The sequence below is a fragment of the Chiloscyllium plagiosum genome, chromosome 36 (assembly GCF_004010195.1).
Source record: "Chiloscyllium plagiosum isolate BGI_BamShark_2017 chromosome 36, ASM401019v2, whole genome shotgun sequence".
NCBI classification, from domain to species: Eukaryota; Metazoa; Chordata; class Chondrichthyes; order Orectolobiformes; family Hemiscylliidae; genus Chiloscyllium; species Chiloscyllium plagiosum.
The window spans coordinates 32,982,067-33,003,867 of NC_057745.1; the positions used below are offsets into that span (position 1 = coordinate 32,982,067).

The 21,801-nt window shown below is 41.0% G+C and overlaps 1 protein-coding gene across 5 annotated transcripts in view; it reads right to left on the reverse strand.

Annotated features, from left to right (window-relative positions):
* arnt2 (aryl-hydrocarbon receptor nuclear translocator 2) overlaps nt 1-20,811 on the reverse strand; it is a 462,386-nt gene extending 441,575 nt beyond the window's left edge. For 4 of the 5 annotated variants that reach the window (XM_043677623.1, XM_043677621.1, XM_043677622.1 and 1 more), the window contains exon 1: nt 20,593-20,811. In XM_043677623.1, coding sequence (XP_043533558.1) covers nt 20,593-20,726 — 134 coding nt within the window. In that variant the 5' untranslated portion in view covers nt 20,727-20,811. The remainder of the gene's footprint in view (nt 1-20,592) is intronic. The other variant, XM_043677624.1, reaches the window with a different exon arrangement.
* Between the last annotated feature and the right edge of the window lie 990 nt (nt 20,812-21,801).

Here is a 21,801-nt window from a genome sequence, read left to right on the forward strand (position 1 = left end):
GGTTTATAAAATTATGAGGGGCATGGATAGGATAAATAGACAAAGTCTTTTCCCTGGGGTGGGGGAGTCCAGAACTAGAGGGCATAGATTTAGGGTGAGAGGGGAAAGATATAAGAGAGACCTAAGGGGTAACTTTTTCACACAGAGGGTGGTACGTGTGTTGAATGATCTGCTAGAGGAAATGGTACAATTGCAACATTTAAAAGGCATTTGGATGGGTATTTGAATAGGAAGGGTTTGGAGGGATATGGGCCGGGTGCTGGCAGGTGGAGTTTAATTTAGATTGGGTTGGGATACCTGGTCGACACGGACGGGTTGGACTGAAGGGTCTGTTTCCGTGCTGTACATCTCTACGACTGGCGTACTGATTGAATCCGTTGGATCAGGTTGAGGAGGCTGCCTAAACAATTCAGTCAATTATCAACAACAATGGTGCTAAAACCAAACCCTCGGGGGTCCTCCATTCAGGTTATTCAAAAATTACTTTCCTTTAACAAATTAATTTTTAGCTAATGTGAAAGCTGTCAGAAAAAGTATTTCAGAAATCTGGAACAGCAAGAAAACAAAACGTTTCCTGCACTTTAGCAATTCAAGAGGCAGTTTCAGTTCAGATTTAGATCTCAAATATTCATGGAAAACAAATGCAGAGTATTTTAAAATATGTTCTCCAAATGAAGCTTCCCAAATAAAACAGTCAGAATTACAGTGGCAACTTTGGGAGAGATCAACATTCTTTGAATTTGCAATATGAAGGGGCCAATGAAGTCTTACCAATAATTAACAGAACTGAAACAGCTCAGCCTCAAGTTCTAATATCCTCTAAAATCTTAAACATCAAAATTAAAATGCACTTTTCTTTTTGTGAACGCTCTGCATTAAAAACACAAAGATTTTTTAATACAATACTCTCATCTGGCTAAAGCAGGACCACTGACCCAACAGTTTTTTTTAAACAGGCATTGTAGAATTTCAAACAAATCAGGGGCTCAAGGCACTCAATCAATTTGCTTTCAGGTGACAAGTTTGATAATTTTAAGAAGGACATAATGTTGTACAATTTCAATGTAAAAGCAAAATCTGCCCCATTACATAGCCCAAAAAACACACTGAATTGAGATTCTGATTCTAATAAGGCAAAACAGTTACTTAAGGGGATTTTTTGAACCAGTATTTTAACAAACCAAAACATTTAAACATTGAACACTCACAGCATGGCACAATTTACATTGAAACTGCCTTTTTTGACCCAAGTATTAGTACAACCCTAATTTCAGCATTTCTTGTTCTTATTTATATTTTTCCATCCTCTCACTGAAATTACTTATAAAAAGAGAAAGCCCTTGCAGCAGGCCACATGGCAATCCAAGCCACTCTCTCCATCCCTGAACAAAGACTCGCAGAGCCTCAAATTTCTCCACTCGGGGACTTTAACTCCTTTCTCACTTGACTCCTCATGGAGGCTCAAACCCCAATGAAACAGAGAGAGCTTAAGCCTCGTTTAAACACAGAGCACGAACCGTAGCACAGTGCAGATAACTTGAACCTCAAATCAAACCCACCCCAGGGGACTCGAACCCCAGTACCACGCAGAGGACTCGAACCTCCATCACACCTACCACCAGGGGACTCTAACTTCAATCACACACCCCTCCCCCAATGCAGCAGAGAAGACTCGAACCTCTGCCTGCTAGCATGCTTGTGAAACTGTGTCTCTCGACTGAACTAATTACCATTCGAGGAATCCATAGAATAGAGCGCGATCAAGCGAGGGGACCATTTCTGGCACATAAGAATATCGAAAGGGACCAAAATTTAAAATCTTACCTTGTGGGCCCATCCATCTCAAGACACCAATGTTCCAGGCAGCTGCTAACACTGTCTGATCATAACTATCCGTTTGGATCCTGCCGACTACGTCAATATTGTTGTCCCATTTACCCCCCACCTCAGTCAAAGCAAAACACTTAGAGACACAGTATAGATTTACCTCCTTCATCTTTATTCCAGGCCCTGGATGGAGAGAGAACGATTGCCCATGTGCACAGACACATGAGTTCGCAGTCTTCCTTGGAACAGCAGTTTCTTAGTGAATTACAGTAATTTTACAGGTAAGAGCATCCAGGTAAGGCAACATACTTATTGATTGGGTGACCATTACAATCAGTGAGCATTGATAGTAAAGATTAAGCCAGCTGCTGTTACATAATGAGTGTTCTTAACCTTAAGCGGCTTCACATAATGAATACTTTGCACCTCATTAACTGACCTTACACACTGAATGCTTCCAATATTGTTAAATGGTTCTACATAATGAATGCTTTTCCACCTTGTTAACACATTACCCTTGCCTCCAGCAGTCCATTGTTAACTGTCAGTTCTTAACTGATCTGAGTCATGCTCAGCTGAACCTCTTGTTTCACAAAACTCAGAACTTAACTCTTTCCCTGCCTGCTTATACTCTACATACATTCTCATTCCCAATACACTTTCTCACCATGGAGTTCAGACAAGTCATGTTCCAATTAGACTTTTGTACATTCGACCTGGATATATGCTCCATCTATCCTATTTACTCACACTTTGGATTACATTGCTCTCCAGAGAGAAAATTACTTGTTTTCCAGCAAGAAAGTTTGAGTAGACCCTGTTATGGGTTTTGATGCTTCCTTTAAAAGGAAAAGGAATTATTTTCCCCTTTGATAAAAATCCTTCATATCTCTTATCTACCCTTATGTACTTCTTCTGTACTCAGTATTTTTTAACCTTCATCTGATACTCATATTTCTGCATTTCCTTTTCACACCAGTTCCATTATGCACCCCCACCCAGAGTTTCCCTCTCAAGTTCCAGAATGAACATGTCCCATCTTGCTACAATGGAAACATCTCAGCTTCCAATTTTCATCTCTACCCTTCGTACTTCCCTTCTAAAATGAGGCGGTGGTCTTGGGACATTCCCAGCTATACATTCCTTACCTTAGCTATTCACATTTATTTCACTCCCCATTTTCTACTTCTTTCAAATTTATGAGAAGGGTGATAAAAAAGGTTCTAGTTGTAGGAATTCAGTTAATAATTGTCAGTCATTATTGAGGACCAAAGGGTTGTAGCTGCTAGACAGGCAGTGATAAAGGGTATTATGCAAATAGTAAATTTTAGAGAGATTATTCTCTTAAGAGCTTCATTTGCAAAGTTTGGGTGAAGATTTGTAGCTCGGGTGCTCGTTGTTGTGGTTCTGTTCGCCGAGCTGGAAATTTTTGTTGCAAACGTTTCATCCCCTGTCTAGGTGACATCCTCAGTGCTTGGGAGCCTCCTGTGAAGCGCTTCTGTGGTGTTTCCTCCGGCATTTATAGTGGCCTGCCGAAGCGGCAGGGACAGGCCACCATAAATGCCTGAGGAAACACCACAGAAGAGCTTCACAGGAGGCTCCCAAGCACTGAGGATGTCACCTAGACAGGGGACAAAACGTTTGCAACAAAAATTTCCAGCTCGGCGAACAGAACCACAACAGCTTCATTTGCAATTTCAGCTACTAGTGGTCACATCTGCCTGTCAAAATTACTTTGCTTAACTATTTCAAAGTCAATATACCTTTGCCCAGCCTACTCCCTTAAATTCTAGAACCTTTGCCTGTATGCCTCAGGCACTAAATCTAATGCAGCCAATACTGTTTTCTTTGTAATGCTGTAATCCTAGGCAACCTCCTCCGTTAGTGAAGCATACACTTCCTGTACTGTTCCTTGTCAACTTACTCTGCATGAGCAATGTCCAGTCCTCTTTTTCATCCAATTAATTTGTCTCTCAATTTTATCAAATGACTCAGAATGCTTCCACATCCTTTTGCTCAAATTTTGGTACCACCCGTGCTTACTTAAACACCTCCTTCTTGGACTTAAATTTACAACTTGAATTTTCACTCCAGGGCCTGAATCAGTATCCGATGCCTTCTGTTTCAATTTGCATCTTTTGAAACCTCCTCCCTCTTGCAGTTCAAATTCTAGTTTGCTCATTTCCATTCCTTTCAATTCTCTTTTCTATTCCTGCTAGCTGTCATTTCTTCACTGCCTCCTCATACTCAAGCTGCCTTACCTACGACGGAATATCATCCAGCTCTGATGTTTCACGACAGGATACCTAGCTTCTTTCACATCTCCTCTAACCTCAAGTGCCATGCATGTCCTCAATTGTCCTTGCCTTTTTAGCTATGTTATGCAATTCCACCTCCAGTTTACCCACCAATTCAATCAACTTGGTCTTTGAAAGTCCTCTTAACAGTGACGGGAACAACTGTGCCAACTGCAGGAAAGCCTTTGCTCTTACCAGTGTCATGTCTTACATGCAGTACAGAACATGGCATTCTTTTTCACCTGTGTTACTTAACAAAACCACACCCAAATCCTTGTTACTTCTGTCTCAAATAAATCTCAGATAAGCCCCCAAACTTTGTTACACACCACCTCAGTACTATCCTAGTCCTTGTATCATCACAGAAGTTGAAGATTGCTGAGAGCATGAAGAATTCTTGAATTGACCTGTCTTTTAGATCCAGGTTGACAGAAAGCACAAACCAGATTACTGTACTTAACAAAAATTATCAAATGTAATAAACAGACTCAAGCCACAGGTAGACAATTATCAACTGTCAGCATTTTACTCACTTAGTTAAAACTTTAACCCACCTTATAAACTCCCCTTTTCACACATATAGACAGACACAAAAGGAAAATAGCATAGGTGCCATGGGCACAGAGAGATTGGGAAAGCCATGCAATGATATCTGTTCCAGAATGTGCTGAGATGATTCTTATGCTTATCAGAATGCTGCTTTATGATCTTCCTTCTCCACACGCTTTCACTTATTTGCAGGAGACATAGGGTGTCTGGTTCACACTTATAAAAATCTTTAAAATTAATAAAAGTCACAGCTAATAGCAACTGTAGACTTAAAGTGTTTTTATACTGCAGAAAACAGAGACAGATAATGTCCTTGATGGCTTCTCCTATCCTGATCATAGCCCCAAACTTTTCAGCTACCTGGGAACCGATCACATAATTATCAGCAGGGAGAAGACCTTCATAATCAATAACTGGTCACTAGTCCACAGACCAATCAGCTACTCATTGCCAGCTGAATTTCTATTTGTACATAGCCCTTGGCTCCAGATCATCTGCAAATTACCTGAACCATTAGCTGTGTAAACAATACTTAGAGTCAGGTTACCTGATTTTATAAATTGCGGTAATTCTTCAGCAATCTTTGGTTTTGAAAACAGTTCTTTTCCCATATCATAATCAGAAATACAGAAAGGAGACTTTTTTTTTTACACTAAAGAAGTTCTGCCTGATCATGCTCAGTTTATAAACTGCAGCTCAATCAAAGTTGCACATACAAAGAGAGTAGAGACAGCCAGAGCATGCGAGCTGAAAGAATCAATATTTTTCTCCTCCTCAATGTTGGGAAAAAAAGATGAAAGGAAAATAAAAGAAAGCATTCTAACAAGAAAAGGCCTAGGTCTACAACATCAACAATCAAAGTGAAGACTAACTATCACTTGACAAATAGCATTGTGTTATCAGTGCTGAAGTCAAGAGGAACACGATTTAATTCATCATTGAAATCTGCACTTTGATCTTCAGAATTTTGCTTCCCCTATTTTCACCCATAATATTGGTGTCAAACCAATCATTTTCAGTCCTAATCATGAATCACGAGTACACATTTAGGGGTTTAAAGAGGGTATATTTTATGGCGGGTAGTAGTAAATTTGAAATCCTACATTTTCTCTGTAACTTGTTGCGTTACAATAGCTGGAAATATTTGCTGTAAATGACAAAACCTTTTGCCTTGGATAGCAGTCAGTCAGGCAAATTAGACCACCAAGCTGAGCAATTGGGGCTTTATACATTGTGAGACTTGTGAAACATTGGGCATGACTATATGCGTACTCATCCCAGTTATGACATTAAGTAATACTGGGTTCCGATCCATCAACATGACAGAACATATGTACAGGAATAGCCCACAACATCCTCTGAATTCTTCGTGCAGAATTTCAAATGCTCTACTGCAGAAAAACATCAGTGATTCATTTCTCAGCAAATGAGAATGTATAGTATGAATGAATGTATGTTTAGTCCATCAAGTGTATTCCACTAGTATAAAGATCATAGTTGATCTGCAAACTGACTTCACACACCGGCTTTTGCCCTATTTTCCTGGATAACAAAAACTATAGAGTTCAGATTTAAAACATACAATTGACCTAGCATCAATTGCCATTTGTCGAAGAGAATTTCATTATTCTATCATTCAAAGTAGAACTGTTCCCTGAATAAGGATTCTATGAAGGGCATAAGACAACCATTGTTGACCAAGGGGTTGCTACCAAATTGAAAGAGAAAACAAACAATGTGATAAAGTAAATTGATAAACCCGAACATTGCAAAAATTTCAAAAATCAACTAAACATCACAGAAAAGGTAGAAATATACAATGAAGTCAAACCAGCAAATTATATTGCAAGAGCTTCTTTATATATGAGAGAGAGGCCAAAATGAAGATGGACCCCGAGATTACAAGGTCAGGAAAATAATATTGGGGAACCAAGAAATGGCAAAGAAGAATAACTATTACTAATTAGTTTTCAGATAGGGGACAGTAACAGCATTCCAAAAGTAAAAAATCATCAAGGGGCCCTAAGGACAGGGCAGTGGCGAGAGAATAAACAATACCTAATATTAGAAAAAAAAAGCTCATGAAATGAATGGGGTTAAGATTAGATTACTTACAGTGTGGAAACAGGCCCTTCGGCCCAACAAGTCCACACCGCCCCGCCGAAGCGCAACCCACCCATTCCCCTACATTTACCCCTTACCTAACACTACGGGCAATTTAGCATGGCCAATTCACCTGACCTGCACATCTTTGGACTGTGGGAGGAAACCGGAGCACCCGGAGGAAACCCACACAGACACGGGGAGAATGTGCAAACTCCAGTCAGTCGCCTGAGTCGGGAATTGAACCCAGGTCTCTGGCGCTGTGAGGCAGCAGTGCTAACCACTGTGCCACTGTGCCGCCCTAAGGGTCGATTAGTCTCCTGGATGGGATGAGTTGTAGACCAGGCTTACAAAAGCAGCAGCTACACAGACAGTGAGGCATTGGTAGTAATCTTTCAAGACTCCTTTGATTCTGGAATATTCCCAGATAATCAGAAAACTGTCAAATAGTGCGAGGGAGACAGAAAATAGCACATAACTATAGGCCAGTTAACTTAACAACTGTCATAGAGTCATAGAGTTATACAGTTTGAAAACAGACCCATCCAACCCATCCATGCCAACCAGACATCCTAAATTAATCTAGTCCCCTTTGCCAGCATTTGGCCCATATCCCTCTAAACCCTTCTATTCACATAACCATCCATATGCCTTTTAAATTTATTTTACCTTCTTCCACCACTTCCTCAAGCAACTCATTCCATATACCCACCACCCTCTGCGTAAAAAGTTGGCATTAGGTCCTTCTTAAATCTTTCCCCTCTCACCTTAAACCTATGTCCTCTACTTTTGGACTCCCAAGCCAAGGAAAAGTTCTTGTCTATTTACCCTATCCATGCCCTTCATGATTTTAAAAACCGCTATAAAGATCACCCCTCAGATCAAATAGTCCAGGGAAAATAGTCCCAAGCCTATTCAGCCTCTCCAATCCTGACATCCTTGTAAACCTTTTCTGAACTCTTTCAAGTTTCACAACATCCTATAACAGGGAGACCAGAATTGAATGCAGTATTCCAAAAATGGCCTAACCTACATCCTGTACAGCCATAACATGACCTCCCAACTCCTACACTCAATGCAGTGACAATAAAAGCAAGCTGACCAAACGCCTTCTTCACTATTCTATCTACCTGTAACTCAACTTTCAAGGAACTGTGAATTTGTACTCCAAGGTCTTTGAAACATCGACTCTCCTGCTCCTCGGGTGCTGCCTGACCTGTTGTGCTTTTCCAGCACCACACTCTTCGACTCTGATTCTCCAGCATCTGCTGTCCTCACTTTTTCCCCAGTCTATAAGTCCTGCTCTGATTTGCCTTTCCAAAATGCAGCAGCTCACATTTATCTAAATTAAAGTTCCATCTGCTACTCCTTTGCCCATTGCCCAACTGATCAAGGTTCCTTTATACTGAGGTAACCTTCTTCATTGTCCACTAACCCTCTAATTTTGGTGTCATCTGCAAACTTACTAATCATACCTCCTATGTTCACATCCAAATCATTTATATAAATGATGAAAAGCAGTGGACCCAGCAACAATCCTTGTAGCAAACCGCTGGTCACAGTTCTCTAATCTGAAAAGCAACCCTCCACCACTACCCTCTGTCTTCTACATTCATGCCATATTCCATGTGATCCAACCTTGCTAACCAGTCTATCGTGAGGAAGCTTGTCAAATGCCTTACAGAAGTCCCTACATATCACATCAACCCTCTGTTAATTCTTCAAAAAACTTAATCAAATTAATGAGACATGATTTCCCATGCACAAAGCCATGCTGACTGTCCCTAATCAGTCCTTGCCTTTCCAAATACATGTAAATTCTGTTCCTCAGGATTCCCTCCAACAGCTTGCCCACCACCGACATCAGGCTGACAGGTCTTTAGTTCCCTGGCCTTTCCTCACCACCTTTTTTAAATAATGGCACTTCCATTTTCTGGCACCTCATCTGTGGCTATTGATGACTGATTAGATTACTTACAGTGTGGAAACGGGCCCTTCGGCCCAACAAGTCCACACCAATTCACCGAAGCGCAACCCACCCAGACCCATTCCCCAACATTTACCCCTTCACCTAACACTAAGGGCAATTTAGCATGGTCAATTCACCTAACCTGCACATTTTTGTACCGTGGGAGGAAACCGGAGCACCCGGAGGAAACCCACGCAGACACGAGGAGAATGTGCAAACTCCACACAGACAGACAATCGCCCGAGGCAGGAATTGAACCCCGGTCTCTGGCACTGTGAGGCAGCAGTGCTAACCACTGTGCCGCCCAAGGGGCCAGCAATCACTTCCCTAGCATTCCACAGAGTCCTAGGGTACACCTGGTCAGGTCCCAGGGATTTATCCACGTTTATGCATTTTAAGATATCTAGCACCTCCTCCTCTGTAATATGGACATTTATCAAAATGTCGTTATTTATTTCCCCACATTCTCTATCTTCCATATCCTTCTCCACAGTAAACACTGATGCAAAATACTCATTTAGTATCTCCCCCATCTCCTGCGGTTCCATACATAGGATGCCTTACTGATCTTTAAGGGGTCCTATTCTCTCCCTAATTGCTCTTTTATCCTTTCTGTGTTTGTAGAATCCCTTTCTGTGGAAGTTTTTTATTTAAACTTTGTCCTTTCACCTTATTTATAAGTTTTGAACTTCCCCCATCTTAAGGTAAAGACCCTTGGCTATTCATCTTTTCTATGCCCTTTGTGATTTTATAAACTCTATAAAGTCACCCCTCAACCACCTACATACCAGTCTATGTTTACAACACAAACCCTCCATTCCCAGAAACATTCTTGTCAATCTTTTCTGAACCTTTTCCAATTTAATAATATCCTTCCTATAGCAGGGCGACCAGAACTGCATACAGTACTCTAGAAGAGGCCTCACCAACATCCAGTACAACGTCAACATGCTGCCTCATTTCTATACTCAAAGATCTGAGCAATGAAGGCAAGCATGCTAAATGCCTTCTTAGTCCTAACACTGATCCCTGCAGTACTCCACTAGTCACAGCCTGCCATTCTAAAAAAGACGTTTTACATTCCTACTCTGTTCCCCGTCTGCCAATCGTTTGCTATCCCTCTCAATACACTAACCCCAATCCCATGTGCTTTAATTTTATAAACACACACACTCACGTGGGATTTTTTTGAAAGCCTTTTCAAAGTCAAAATAAACCACATCCACTGGCTCCCCATCATCAACTCTACTAGATACATCCTAAGTGTGACATCAAGTAGCATTTATTTGTACAATTTATCGATGGAGGAGGAGGCCATTAGACATCTCAAGCTTGCTACACCATTTAATAAGATAATAGCCGATCTGCTTGTAACCTCAAATTCCTACTAAAGTTTCACCTCCTTGATTAACAGGAATCTAACTCTGCTTTAAAAATATTCAAGGCCTCTCAAGGAGAGTTCAAAAACTTTCAATCTTCAGAAAATGTATCATTTTATCTTTGTTTTAATTGAGCGATTTTTGAACAGTGACACTAACTCCAAGCTCTCTCATAAGAGGTACTATCCTTTCCACATCTAACCTGTCAAGATTTTATGTTTCAGTCAAGTCACCTCTTACTCTTCTGAACTCCAGCAGAAATAAGCCAAGTCTATCTGATTTTTCATCATTAGTCGACCATTTCAGGTACTAGTTTCGTAACCCTTTCCAAACCTTTTGGATGGCACAGTGGCTCAGTGGTATGCACTGCTGCCTTACAGCACCAGCGTCCCAGGTTTGATTTCAGCCTCGGGCAACAATCTGTGTGGAGTTTGCACATTCTCCCTGTGTCTGCGTGGGTTTCCTCTGGATGCTCCAGTTTCCTCCCACAGTCCAAAAAATGTGCAGGTCAGGTGAATTGGCCATGCTAAACTGCCCATACTGTTAGGTGCATTAGTCAGAGGGACATGGTCTGGGTGGGTTACTCTTCAGAGGGTTGGTGTGGACTTGTTGAGCCGCAGGGCCTGTTTCCACACTGTAGGGAATCTAAAAAAAAAACTAATTCTGCACAATCACATCCTTCCTTAAAAAAAAGGGCCAATATTACAGATGGGGTCTCTCAGGTCCCTTGTATAGCTGAAACAGTCCCATATTTTTGCATTCAATTTCCTCACAATAAATTCTATTGGTTTTCCTGCATACTAACCTTTTACAATTCATGTACGAGGACAATTATATCCCTGTGCATTCTCCCACCGTTTAATAATGTACTTTTTTAAACTTTCTGACAAACAAACAATTTCACATTTTTCACATTATACTTCATTTGCCACATCTTATCTCATTTGCTTAATATCTTTTAACAAAATCCAAATCAATAGGTATTGGAAGGGACAAGTCCCTACGCCCCAGGTGGCAATTATTTCAGCCCCAACATAACACTTTCGGAGTTTAATCAGAGTAGTCTCAAAGGCTTTAACACCTTCAGTTCCTTCAATAACTTTATTTCCAAGGTCAGAAGAGGGAACATTCATTCATATTTGTACTCTTTCAACACCACTTGCAACTCCTCAAAACCTGCAACAGTCCATGCCTAATCCAGCAAGTCCTGAACAATGGCAAGGAACATACACATCATACAAGTGCCAAGCAAAGACCACCTTCAACAAGAGTGTATCTAACCGAGGCAATATTACATTAAAAGGCATCGCCATCACGGAATCCCCACCAACATCTTATGAGTTACGCATGGCCAGAAACATAATTGGGCTAGTATTACAAATATTTTTAGAGTACAAGAGTAGGTCAGAGATTTGGAACACTTCAATAAATAACCAATTGCCTAACTCTCAAAACTGGGCACTATTAAGGAGTGTGATGGAAAACTTTCTACTTGCCTGGATGAGTGCAGCAAGATTCAAGAAACTTTAAAACATCCTGGACATAACAGCCACTTGAACATATCTCAGAATTGTTACAATGCAAAAGGAAGCAATTCTGACCATCACGTTTTCACTAGCTATCAGCATTTTAAGTTAATGCCAATTCCCTGCCTTTTCCCTACTTGCCACCTTAAACATTTACCACTTTCACCACTGATGCAAAGTGACAGTAGTGTACACTAGGGCACAGGTTTTTTTGAGGATTCTTCTTGAGATGTTTTCAAGAGGAAAATTTTGATTTTCATGAGCTCCGTATTCATTCTTACCTCATCCTATCAGATGGTGCAGTCATGAAACAACAATAATCCCTGTATGTGTTGATATACAGTATCTGGACTCATGTAGGAGTAGAATTAGAAGAATTCGGTATTAGGCAACAACTTTCAAAAGCTGATTGGGGGCAGATGTTCTCAGGTAAAGGGACAGCTGGAAAATGGAAGCCTTCAGAAATGAGAAAACGAGAGTCCACAGACAGTATATTCCTGAAAGGGTGAAAGGAAAGGCTGGTAGGTGTAGGGAATGCTGGATGATTAAAGAAATTGAGGGTTTAGTTAAGAAAAAGAAGGAAACATATAATGTCAGATATAGACAGGATAGATTGAGTGAATCCTTATAAGAGTATAAAGGCAGTGGGAGTATATTTAAGGGGGAAATATAGAGGACAAAAAGGGGACATGAGATAGCTTTGGCAAATAGGATTAAGGAGAATCCAAAGGGATTTTACAAATACATTAACAATAAAAGGGTAACAAGGGAGAGAATAGGGCCCCTCAAAGATCAGCAAGACGGCCTTTGTGTGGAGCCACATGGGATGCAGGAAGATACTAAACAAGTATTTTGCATCAGTGCTTACTGTGGAAAAGGACATGGAAGATATAGAATGTAGGGAAGCAGATGGTGACATCTTGAAAAATGTCCATATTACAGAAGTAGTAGTGCTGGATGTCTTGAAATGCATAAAAGTGGATAAATCCCCAGGATCTGATCAGGTGTACCCTAGACCTCTGTGGGAAACTAGGGAAGTGATCTTTTCTGAACCCTTTCAAGTTTCATGACACAATCAATCAAGCTTGACAGATCATGTATCTCCTCCACAGGCTTGCAGCATTCCCCTCTTTGAAGACTATCTCTTTTGAAGCCTTCTGCAATACCACCCTCAACCCTCCAATAGACTTTTCTTCACTGAAACCACTGCATTGCTCCTCCATTTCCTTGCAATCACATTCCTCACCCCCTCCCTTTAGCAACATTTTCCCACTGGCACACACCAGCTCACCACATCCCACATCCTCATGACAACCTAACAGACTCAATTCCTGACAATGTCTCCCAGTCCTAGATTCCCTGATAAAAATGCATCCCAGCAAAAGGCTCACTATGAACCTATTACAGTAAGCATGAGAGAGAACCGAACACATGATAGGAAGAGCCCCTCCTCACCAATATTGCCCATTCTACTTATACCAGCAACTTTTCTCTGACTGACTGCCCCCATGTTAGAATTTTCCCAGGCTTTTTGGGAATATTGAAAATAAATTGACCTACTGGCCCCTTGTATTTTGAGTGCCTGTGTTTGTCCTCCACAACATAGATGCAATAATTTGCAAGGATTCTTCAAACAGCATCTTCTAAACCCAACTAGCAAGCTCCTCTCCAAGTTACATGCTATCCTGACTGGTAACTATACTGCTGTCAAAATCCTTGAACTTTCTCTCTCACAGCAGTGTTGCTATAACTTCACCAGTGGTTCATGACAGCAGCTCAGTGTGCTCAAAGGCTGGATGACAAAAGTGATGAAAAACAAAGCTTAATAAATACTTGTGCAAAAAACTGATTTTGTTAAAACTAAACCAATTATTCTCACCCACGTGCTTTCTACAGGTCACAAAAAGAATATACTACAGCAAGGAATGGCCTAGTGATATCATTGGACTGTTAACCAGAAACCCAGTGGGGAACCTGGGTTCGAATCCTATTATGGCAAATGGTGGAATTTGAGTTCAATAAAAAACATTTGGAATTAAAAGTCTAATAATGACCATGAATCTGCCCATGAATCCATTGCTGATTGTTGGAAAAACCCATCTGGTTCACTAATGTGCTTTAGGGAAGAAAACTGAAATCCTTACCTGGTCTGACCTGAATGTGATTCCAGACCCACAGAAACATGGTTGACTCCTAACTGCCCTCTAGGCAATTAGTCATGGGCAATAAATGCTGCCTTGCCAGCAATGCCATCATCCCGTAAATTTTAAAAAAAGTGATTACTCAAAGCACTGGGAAGCACGTTAATTTTGAAGCACAAAAACGCCCAAGACAAAAATACAAGAAAAATAAAGCACTGTCTGCTCACAGGCTCCCTTTCAGGATGTTTGACTCTCTCGCACAAAGTACATGAGCTTACACATTCAATGTAAAACGAACTATCCAAAATATTCAGTTTCATGGGTTTCTAAGAATCCAATATCATTTCTGTGATAGTGTCAGAGATATTGTTAATAGACGAAAAGAGTTTCAACAGGATAGGATACGAATGATTTTTATCCTGTACCTTATTACCTTGAGATATTTTTAAAATCTTGATAGCCATTTGAGTCGGTCAAAACTACAATCCCTTTGACAGTCTCAATCTTCCTAAAATGATGGAACAGAACACCTGGCGACACTTAATGCATAGCAGTAAAAACATTAGAATGACTGTTAATGGGTGCAGGTCACTGAAGAGATTCATAGATGAGAAGATAATGGATTTCATATGTATGGAACTTAGTTTTCTTGTACAGAGTATTGAGAAATCTTTAGCTCTAAAATTGTGGTTGTTTTTCCTAAACACATGACAGCACAAACTTAGCAGAAGTAAATATGGAAATAAATCTTTCAGATCATTTTTAGATTACTTTACAGTGTGGAAACAGGCCCTTCGGCCCAACAAGTCCACACCGACCCGCCGAAGCGCAAACCACCCATACCCCTACATTTACCCCTTACCAAACACTACGGACAATTGAGCATGGCCAATTCACCTGACCTGTACATCTTTGGACTGTGGGAGGAAACCCACGCAGACACGGGGAGAATGTGCAAACTCCACACAGTCAGTCGCCTGGAATTGAACCCGGGTCTCTGGCGCTGTGAAGCAGAATATGGAATATTAGTAATACTTGGAGTGAAGCACAGTCTGTAACTCAAAAACAAACTCACTTCAAGAACAAAAACATGACACTTGACAGGATAGCACCATCCTTCCACAAGAACACAAAACAGTGTGAAATTAATTACAGTTAATGTATGAATGAATGGAAAAATGCTCATTAGGTAACCAGCAAACTTCCAGAACAAAGCCAAAACCTGGGTGAGGAATACATCATCCCTGTAAACCTCACATATTGAGTACTTCAAAATAGAATACTGTTTCTTAAAGTAATGACATGCACTTTGTCAATTGAGTCAAATGAGAATTCAACATATTCAGAAATTAAATACCATGATCGAAAATAGACACGTTGCCAAAGATTTTTGTCTTGCAATGAAAAAGGACAAATGGAAGAATGCCAAATTTCAAACCATCAATTTTGAACAACTCATACAACAGGAGAAAAAGGGAGCTCATTAATGCTCAAGGGTAAAGTAGCTCAAAAAGTTTAGCTTCAACTATGTAAGAGATATTTTCCTCTAACAGGATGTTGCCACCAGTCCAACCTTCCAACTATTCGAACGGACAATATATTGAAAGTGTAATGTCATGTACGTATTGTAGCAATTAGTTGAGCGAATAAAGTGGCAATTTAGTTGTTCATAATAGATATAAACAATACTCACCAAATGATAGTTGCAAAACTCAAGACAAAACACCTACTGTTAGATGCAATTGGGAAACACTTGTTGAACAATCCTGCCACTAATTTAAGATAATCAGTTGATCTTATTAATTGCATATTCATAATGTACTCAATCTCTGCAAAAAAAAACTTATGAATGACCTAGGAGTCTATTGTTCCCCATTGCTTTCTTCATGGGAAAAACTCAGAAAATTAGTCATTTGACAACCGATCAGCAACCCTTTCTCCTGTAATGAGATGCGAATTCAAAACATAAATAACGATGGATCTTTTGTTAGTTTGACTGTACCTTATTTATAAGTTACCTCATTGCCTCAATGACTTGTGGCCAAAATAAAATTGGTTCTAGTCACTGAATTTGTTTGGTTACCTTCCTATTCATTTTATCTCTCTTAAAATCTGCAAATAAAACATATTTTTGAACAGAGGAATTTCTTATTTTAGACTTGAAACATTTGGCTCTAATTTTTTAAGTACACCTTCTTGCCCGAGAATTGCCAATTAGTGAAAACAGTTTCTCTATATCCATACAATTTGTTTGTTTTAATAATTTGAAAACTTTGATGAAGTCATCGCTTACATCTAAATTTCAAGTAATACACCCCTACTTTTTCTCCAATAATTTAACCCTAGCAATTCAGGTATCATTCTGGTCAACACTTCCTTAACAGTTTTGTCATACAGTGGTAGTGCCCCTGCCTCTGTGCCAGAATGTCCAAGATCAAGTCCCATCTATAGTGGAGGAGTGTCATAACATGTCCAAACAAATTGATTAAAAATAATTTTTTACACACGGTCTACTCTTCCTACAGTATGGCATCTAGACCAGCTCACCATCCCTCAGATGTGGTCTTGACTGGGTTCTGTATAATTAAAAAACACAACACCAGGTTATTTGGAAGTACTAACTTTCAGAGCACTGCTCCTTCATCAGGTACCTAGTGGGGCAGGATCACAAGACGCAGAATTTATAGCAAAAGTTCACAGTGTCATGCAATTGAAACAATATATTGAACAAACCTAGAATGCTGTTACCGTATATACTTGTGTAAAAGTTGAATTGTTTAGACTATTTTTAAAGGTTCAGTTTGTAGGGCCGACTATTACACAGGCACTAGTTTTGAGGGGCTGTAAATCGTGCTGCAGTTTGAAATACCATATTATTAGCAGATACTATGTTTGATTGCTCAACTAATCCCAGGTAAAAAAGAAAAACACAATGAATTATGGTAAAGGTAATTACCAGATAAAAGCAAAAGAAACAAGAATGAATTACTGTTAGTAAATTTTATTTATACATACCAGTACAAAAATTTAACATGTCAAAGATTCATTAAAATCATGCAAAATCACACTGTTCAACATCGTCATGGCCTGGTATAGTGGCACTCAAAACGAAACATTTATTAAATTCTGAATGTTTAAGCATCTTGAACCTCCCCACCAAATTCTTGCGTTTCCCTCCCATTTAATCTCATATGTTATGAACCTCAGCAACATTAGCAAATTTGTCAAAGAATTAAAGATATATGTAGCTAATATCATATTTTTATTCAGATATAATGGCACAATTAAAATTATTAATTTTTTAATGATATTAACTTTTGGATGAGCAAAGAGTAGAGTTACCAGAATGAATGAATGCAATTTTGTTTAACTGGGTTAATGGGAACATGCAGTTTCCTTTGTAACAGGTTTATAATGCAATATAGCAAGGTCAACTTTTACATGAAATATATGGCCAAAATTAAGGGGTTGACTTTTATACGAGATCAACTTTTACACACGTATATACGGTAAGTCTTTCACCTTTTAGAATGGGTTGCATGTTTCAGTTCATTAATATGCAAATCCCAGAACTTCTTTTAAGTCACATTCTAAAGATAATTTAAGGTTTTATAAAAAAAAGTGACATCTCAGCTCAGACAATGTATTAAAGGTGTGGGATTAATCCGAATCCCAATCTTGAGTCAGTGAGAAACTGTAATGACCTCCTCAGGAGACAGACATAGGATGCAACTGATATGGTACCCTTCGTTGTCCAGTACTTCCCGGGAGCAGAGAAACTACACCATGTTCTCCGCAGCCTGCAACACATTACCGATGATGGTGAGCACCTTCCCAAGACCTTCCCTAAGCCTCCACTTTTCGCCTTTTAAAAAAAACCCACCAAATCTTAGACTATTCCCCGCAGCAAACTGCCCAGCCATCAGAACAACATCGACCACAACACCGTACAAACTTGTCATGGCAACCGCTGCAAGGCATGTCAGAGTGTCAATACGGACGCCATCACTACAGATGGGAACAGCACCCACCATATACAAGTCAGGTACTCATGTGACTCGGCCAACTTTGTATATCTCATACGCTGTAGGCAAGAATGCCCCGAGGCATGATAGATTGGTGAGACCAAGCAAATGCTACAACAACGAATGAATGGATACTGCACAACAATCGCCAGACAGGGATGTTCCCTCCCAGTGGAGGAACACTTCAGCGGTCAGGACATTTGGCCTCGGATTTTCGGGTGATCATCCTCCAAGGCGGACTTCAGGGTATGCAACAGCGCAGATTTGGCGAGCAGAGGCTGATAGCCAAATTTGGTACTCATGAGGATGGCCTCAACCGGGACCTTGGGTTCATGTCACACTACAGGTGACCCCACTGCAGCACACACACATGCGTCCATGGGGTGAATTAGCATTTACAGAATTGTATTTGCAAATACATCCTACTTTTGCTCAAAAGGCACACAACCCACAGGCAGTCAATACGTATAACATTTTCCAAAATCAGAATTTATAAATAGAACCAGTCTGACTCAAGATTGGGATACAGACAGACTCTAGCCTCATAAGTTTAATACATTGGCTGAGCTGTGACTTTTTTCTATAAAACTTTAAGTTATCTCGAGAATTTGACTTAAAAGAAGTTCTGGGTTTTACATATGAATGAACTGAAACCTGCAGAGAGAAAGTGAAGACTGCAGATGCTGGAAATCAGAGTCAAAAAGTGTGTTGCTGGAAAAGCACAGCTGGTCAGGCAGCATCCAAAGAGTAGGAGAGTTGACGTTTTGAGCATAAGCTCTTCATGAGGAATGTTCCTGATAAAGAGCTTATGCTTGAAACTTCGATTCTCCTGCTTCTTGGATGCTGCCTGACCAGCTGTGTTTTTCCAGAACCACAAATGAAACCTGCAACCCATTCTAAAAGATGAAAGATTTAACAGGTTTGTTCAATATATTGTTTCAATTGCATGACACAGTGATCTTTTGCTACAACTCCTGTGCCTTATGATCCAGCCCCACTAGTTACCTGATGAAGGAGCAGTGCTCCGAAAGCTAGTACTTCCAAATAAACCTGTTGGATATAACGTGGTATTGTGAGATTTTTAATTTTGTCCACCCCAGTCCAACACCAGCACCTCCACATCATGGGGTTTTATATAGATGAAGCATAATTTCTAGCCCATTGTAATTCTAGTCCTATAGTTAGAAAAACCACATATCATTAGTTTTATTCATTATTGTGATGACTTAATAGCATATATACTTGGGCTCCCAGTTCCTTTTGGACCTCTACTGTTTTTAACCTTTTCACAATTTTAAAATGACTCTCTTCGCCAATTTTAGATCTAAATAGATTAAATCATATTTGTCTGCAGCTTTTCCCCTTAATTTATCAATACCTCTTGTAATAATTTGGTACTATGTACATTGCTTGTAATGCCACCTACCTTTACATCATTGACAAATTTAGATGTGTGGCTTTTTATTGATCTTTGGGAAACACTGCATCATAATAATAAAGTATCTGCCCTATTATCCCTATTCTCTGCCTCTGGCCACTAAGCCAAATTTCTAACCAGATTAATAATTTGCTTTCAATTTCATGAGTTTCAACTTTAATGTTTCAGTTCCTTATGGAGGGCATTAACAAATGTAACCAGGAATCCAAATGAATATCATTAATAGGCATTCCCTTATCCGCTATCAACCAAATGTTCTATCATTCCTTGGTTTTCCCCTTTCACTTTGTAATGGAATGCCATACACAAACTTCCAATCTAAGGAAAGGGATCAGAGATAACAGAACTTTGGAAACTTACTGTCATCTGCATATTTTAAAATTACAGGACAGAAATCACCTCAGTTGGGGTATTTATCAATGATTACAACTACTTTTATTCTTTTGTTTACATTAATTTGTGTCTATCCCTTATTCAATGTCAGAATTCCTGGATTGAAGACCACAGGCTGACCACTTCCTTAAGGAAAATGCTAAATCAAAATTATAATTCAATTAATACTTTATTTACTTTTGTTCAATGACAGGGCCCACCTTGTGGTTATCACTCTACTTCTCACAGTCTTGTTGTTGAACCTTGATATCCCTTACAAATTGTCCAACTCGTCACCAAACTTCCTTTTCCAAACAGGTTGCCTCAACATTCCATCCACAAGATATAATCCTACTGCAGCTGTAACCACTGTGACTCCTCTCTCAGTTATCCTCTCTCAGTTAATCTTAACTATCCATAACACTAGTCCAATGACCCTGGCTCCTTTCCACAGACACTCTCATACCCCACTTCGTTATTGGCCCACTTACCAAACATCCCAGACATTTGCATCAAACTTGAACATACCCACATTTCCAGGCCCTTCCCATTGACTTGAACCACCCTTGGTTAACAGCACCGCCCCAATCGCCGAAGCCCCGCCCCAAGTTACCCTGGCTCCTCCCTTAGTTGCCCCAGCACCACCCAAGTTATCATAGGCCCGCCCTCGTTAGCATGGCCCCCACGAGTTACCCAGGCTCGTCCCCTGGTTACATTAGTCCCGCCCATAGTTACCAGGGCCCTCACTGGTCTCCATGGCTCTCACTAGTCAACATGGTTTTGGTTCCCTTAACCTTCACCTCTAGTTACACTGGCTCCGCCTCTAGTTACATTAGCTCCACCTCTAGTTACCCTGGCTCCTCCCCTGGTTACTCTAGCACCAATCTCTCAGTTACCGCCGCTCTGCCCGCTCCTGGATCTGGGTTTAAATGGAGCTGAAGCCGGGGGTACGTTTAAAGGTCTTACCCCGAGCGCCGCTTCCCTCCGCGGGCAGGCACTGCTCCGATCACCCTCACCTGCCCGGGTCCAGGTGTCACAGGGTTACTCGGTGCTGTCAGAGCCACCGGTTCGGGAACCTCAGAGCTCATCTCGGCGGCCATGGCCAAAGCGAGCACAATAAGCAGCGTGCACTGCGCAGCCGCGGAGCTGCCGTCAGGACCCGGATCGGAGTGGGCGGCGCTGCGGGTGGGGGGTGGGGCAAGTGGATTGTTCTCGGGGGCAGGGGCGGCCTATATTGTTCCCTGAGTGGGAGGGGGAAATTCTGGATTGTTCCTGGGATGGGGAAATCTGGAATGTTCCATGGGGAGGAGGGTGGTTTCAGGAGTGTCCCCCAGGGGAAGGGGATCTGGATTGTTCTGGGGGGTAGGACAGGGGTATCTGAATTGTCCCCATAGGGGCAGGGGTATCTAGGTTGTCCCCATAGGGGGAGGGGTATCTGAATTGTCCCCATAACAGGAGGGGTAGCTGAATTATCCCCATGGAGGGGGGTGTGGTGAAGGAGGGGGAGATCTGGATTGTCCTCCTGGGAGAGGTGGACTGGGATTGTCCCCCAGGGGACGATGGATCAAGATTGTCCCCCCGGGAGAAGCGGAATCTGGATTGTTTTCCCGGGAGAGGGGGATTCGGGATTGTTTCCCCAGGGAAGGAGGGTGATTTCTGAGGGGAGCAGATTTTCAGGAGTGACCCCGGTGGGGGAGGAGAATCTGGATTGTCCCCCAGGGAGAGGGGAATATGGATTATTTTCCCAGGGGAGGGGTATCTGGATTGTCCTGTCAGGGATGGAGATTGGGATTGTCTCCCAGGGGAAGATGGATCAGCATTGTCCCCTCTGGGGGAGGGGGAATCTGGTTCCAGTCGTTCCAGATTGTCCCCAGCAGAGGGTGAATGTTAGTAATCTGGGGTAGTATTCTGTATGATAACAAATTCTCTTTCAACATTTTTTGCTTCTTATTGATAAAAATATCATCCTTGGGAAAGAAATGATTGTTGGACTGATCAATAATACATCAGAATAAGTGATTCCAAAAGGATTTAGAAATAAGTTAGCTAGGTGCATGTATCCAGAATAGCAGGTCACTACCACCGTACCAAAACAACACTGTCATTGGGTGGATTAGATTAGATTCCCTATAGTGTGGAAACAGGCCATTTGGCCCAACAAGTACACACTGATCC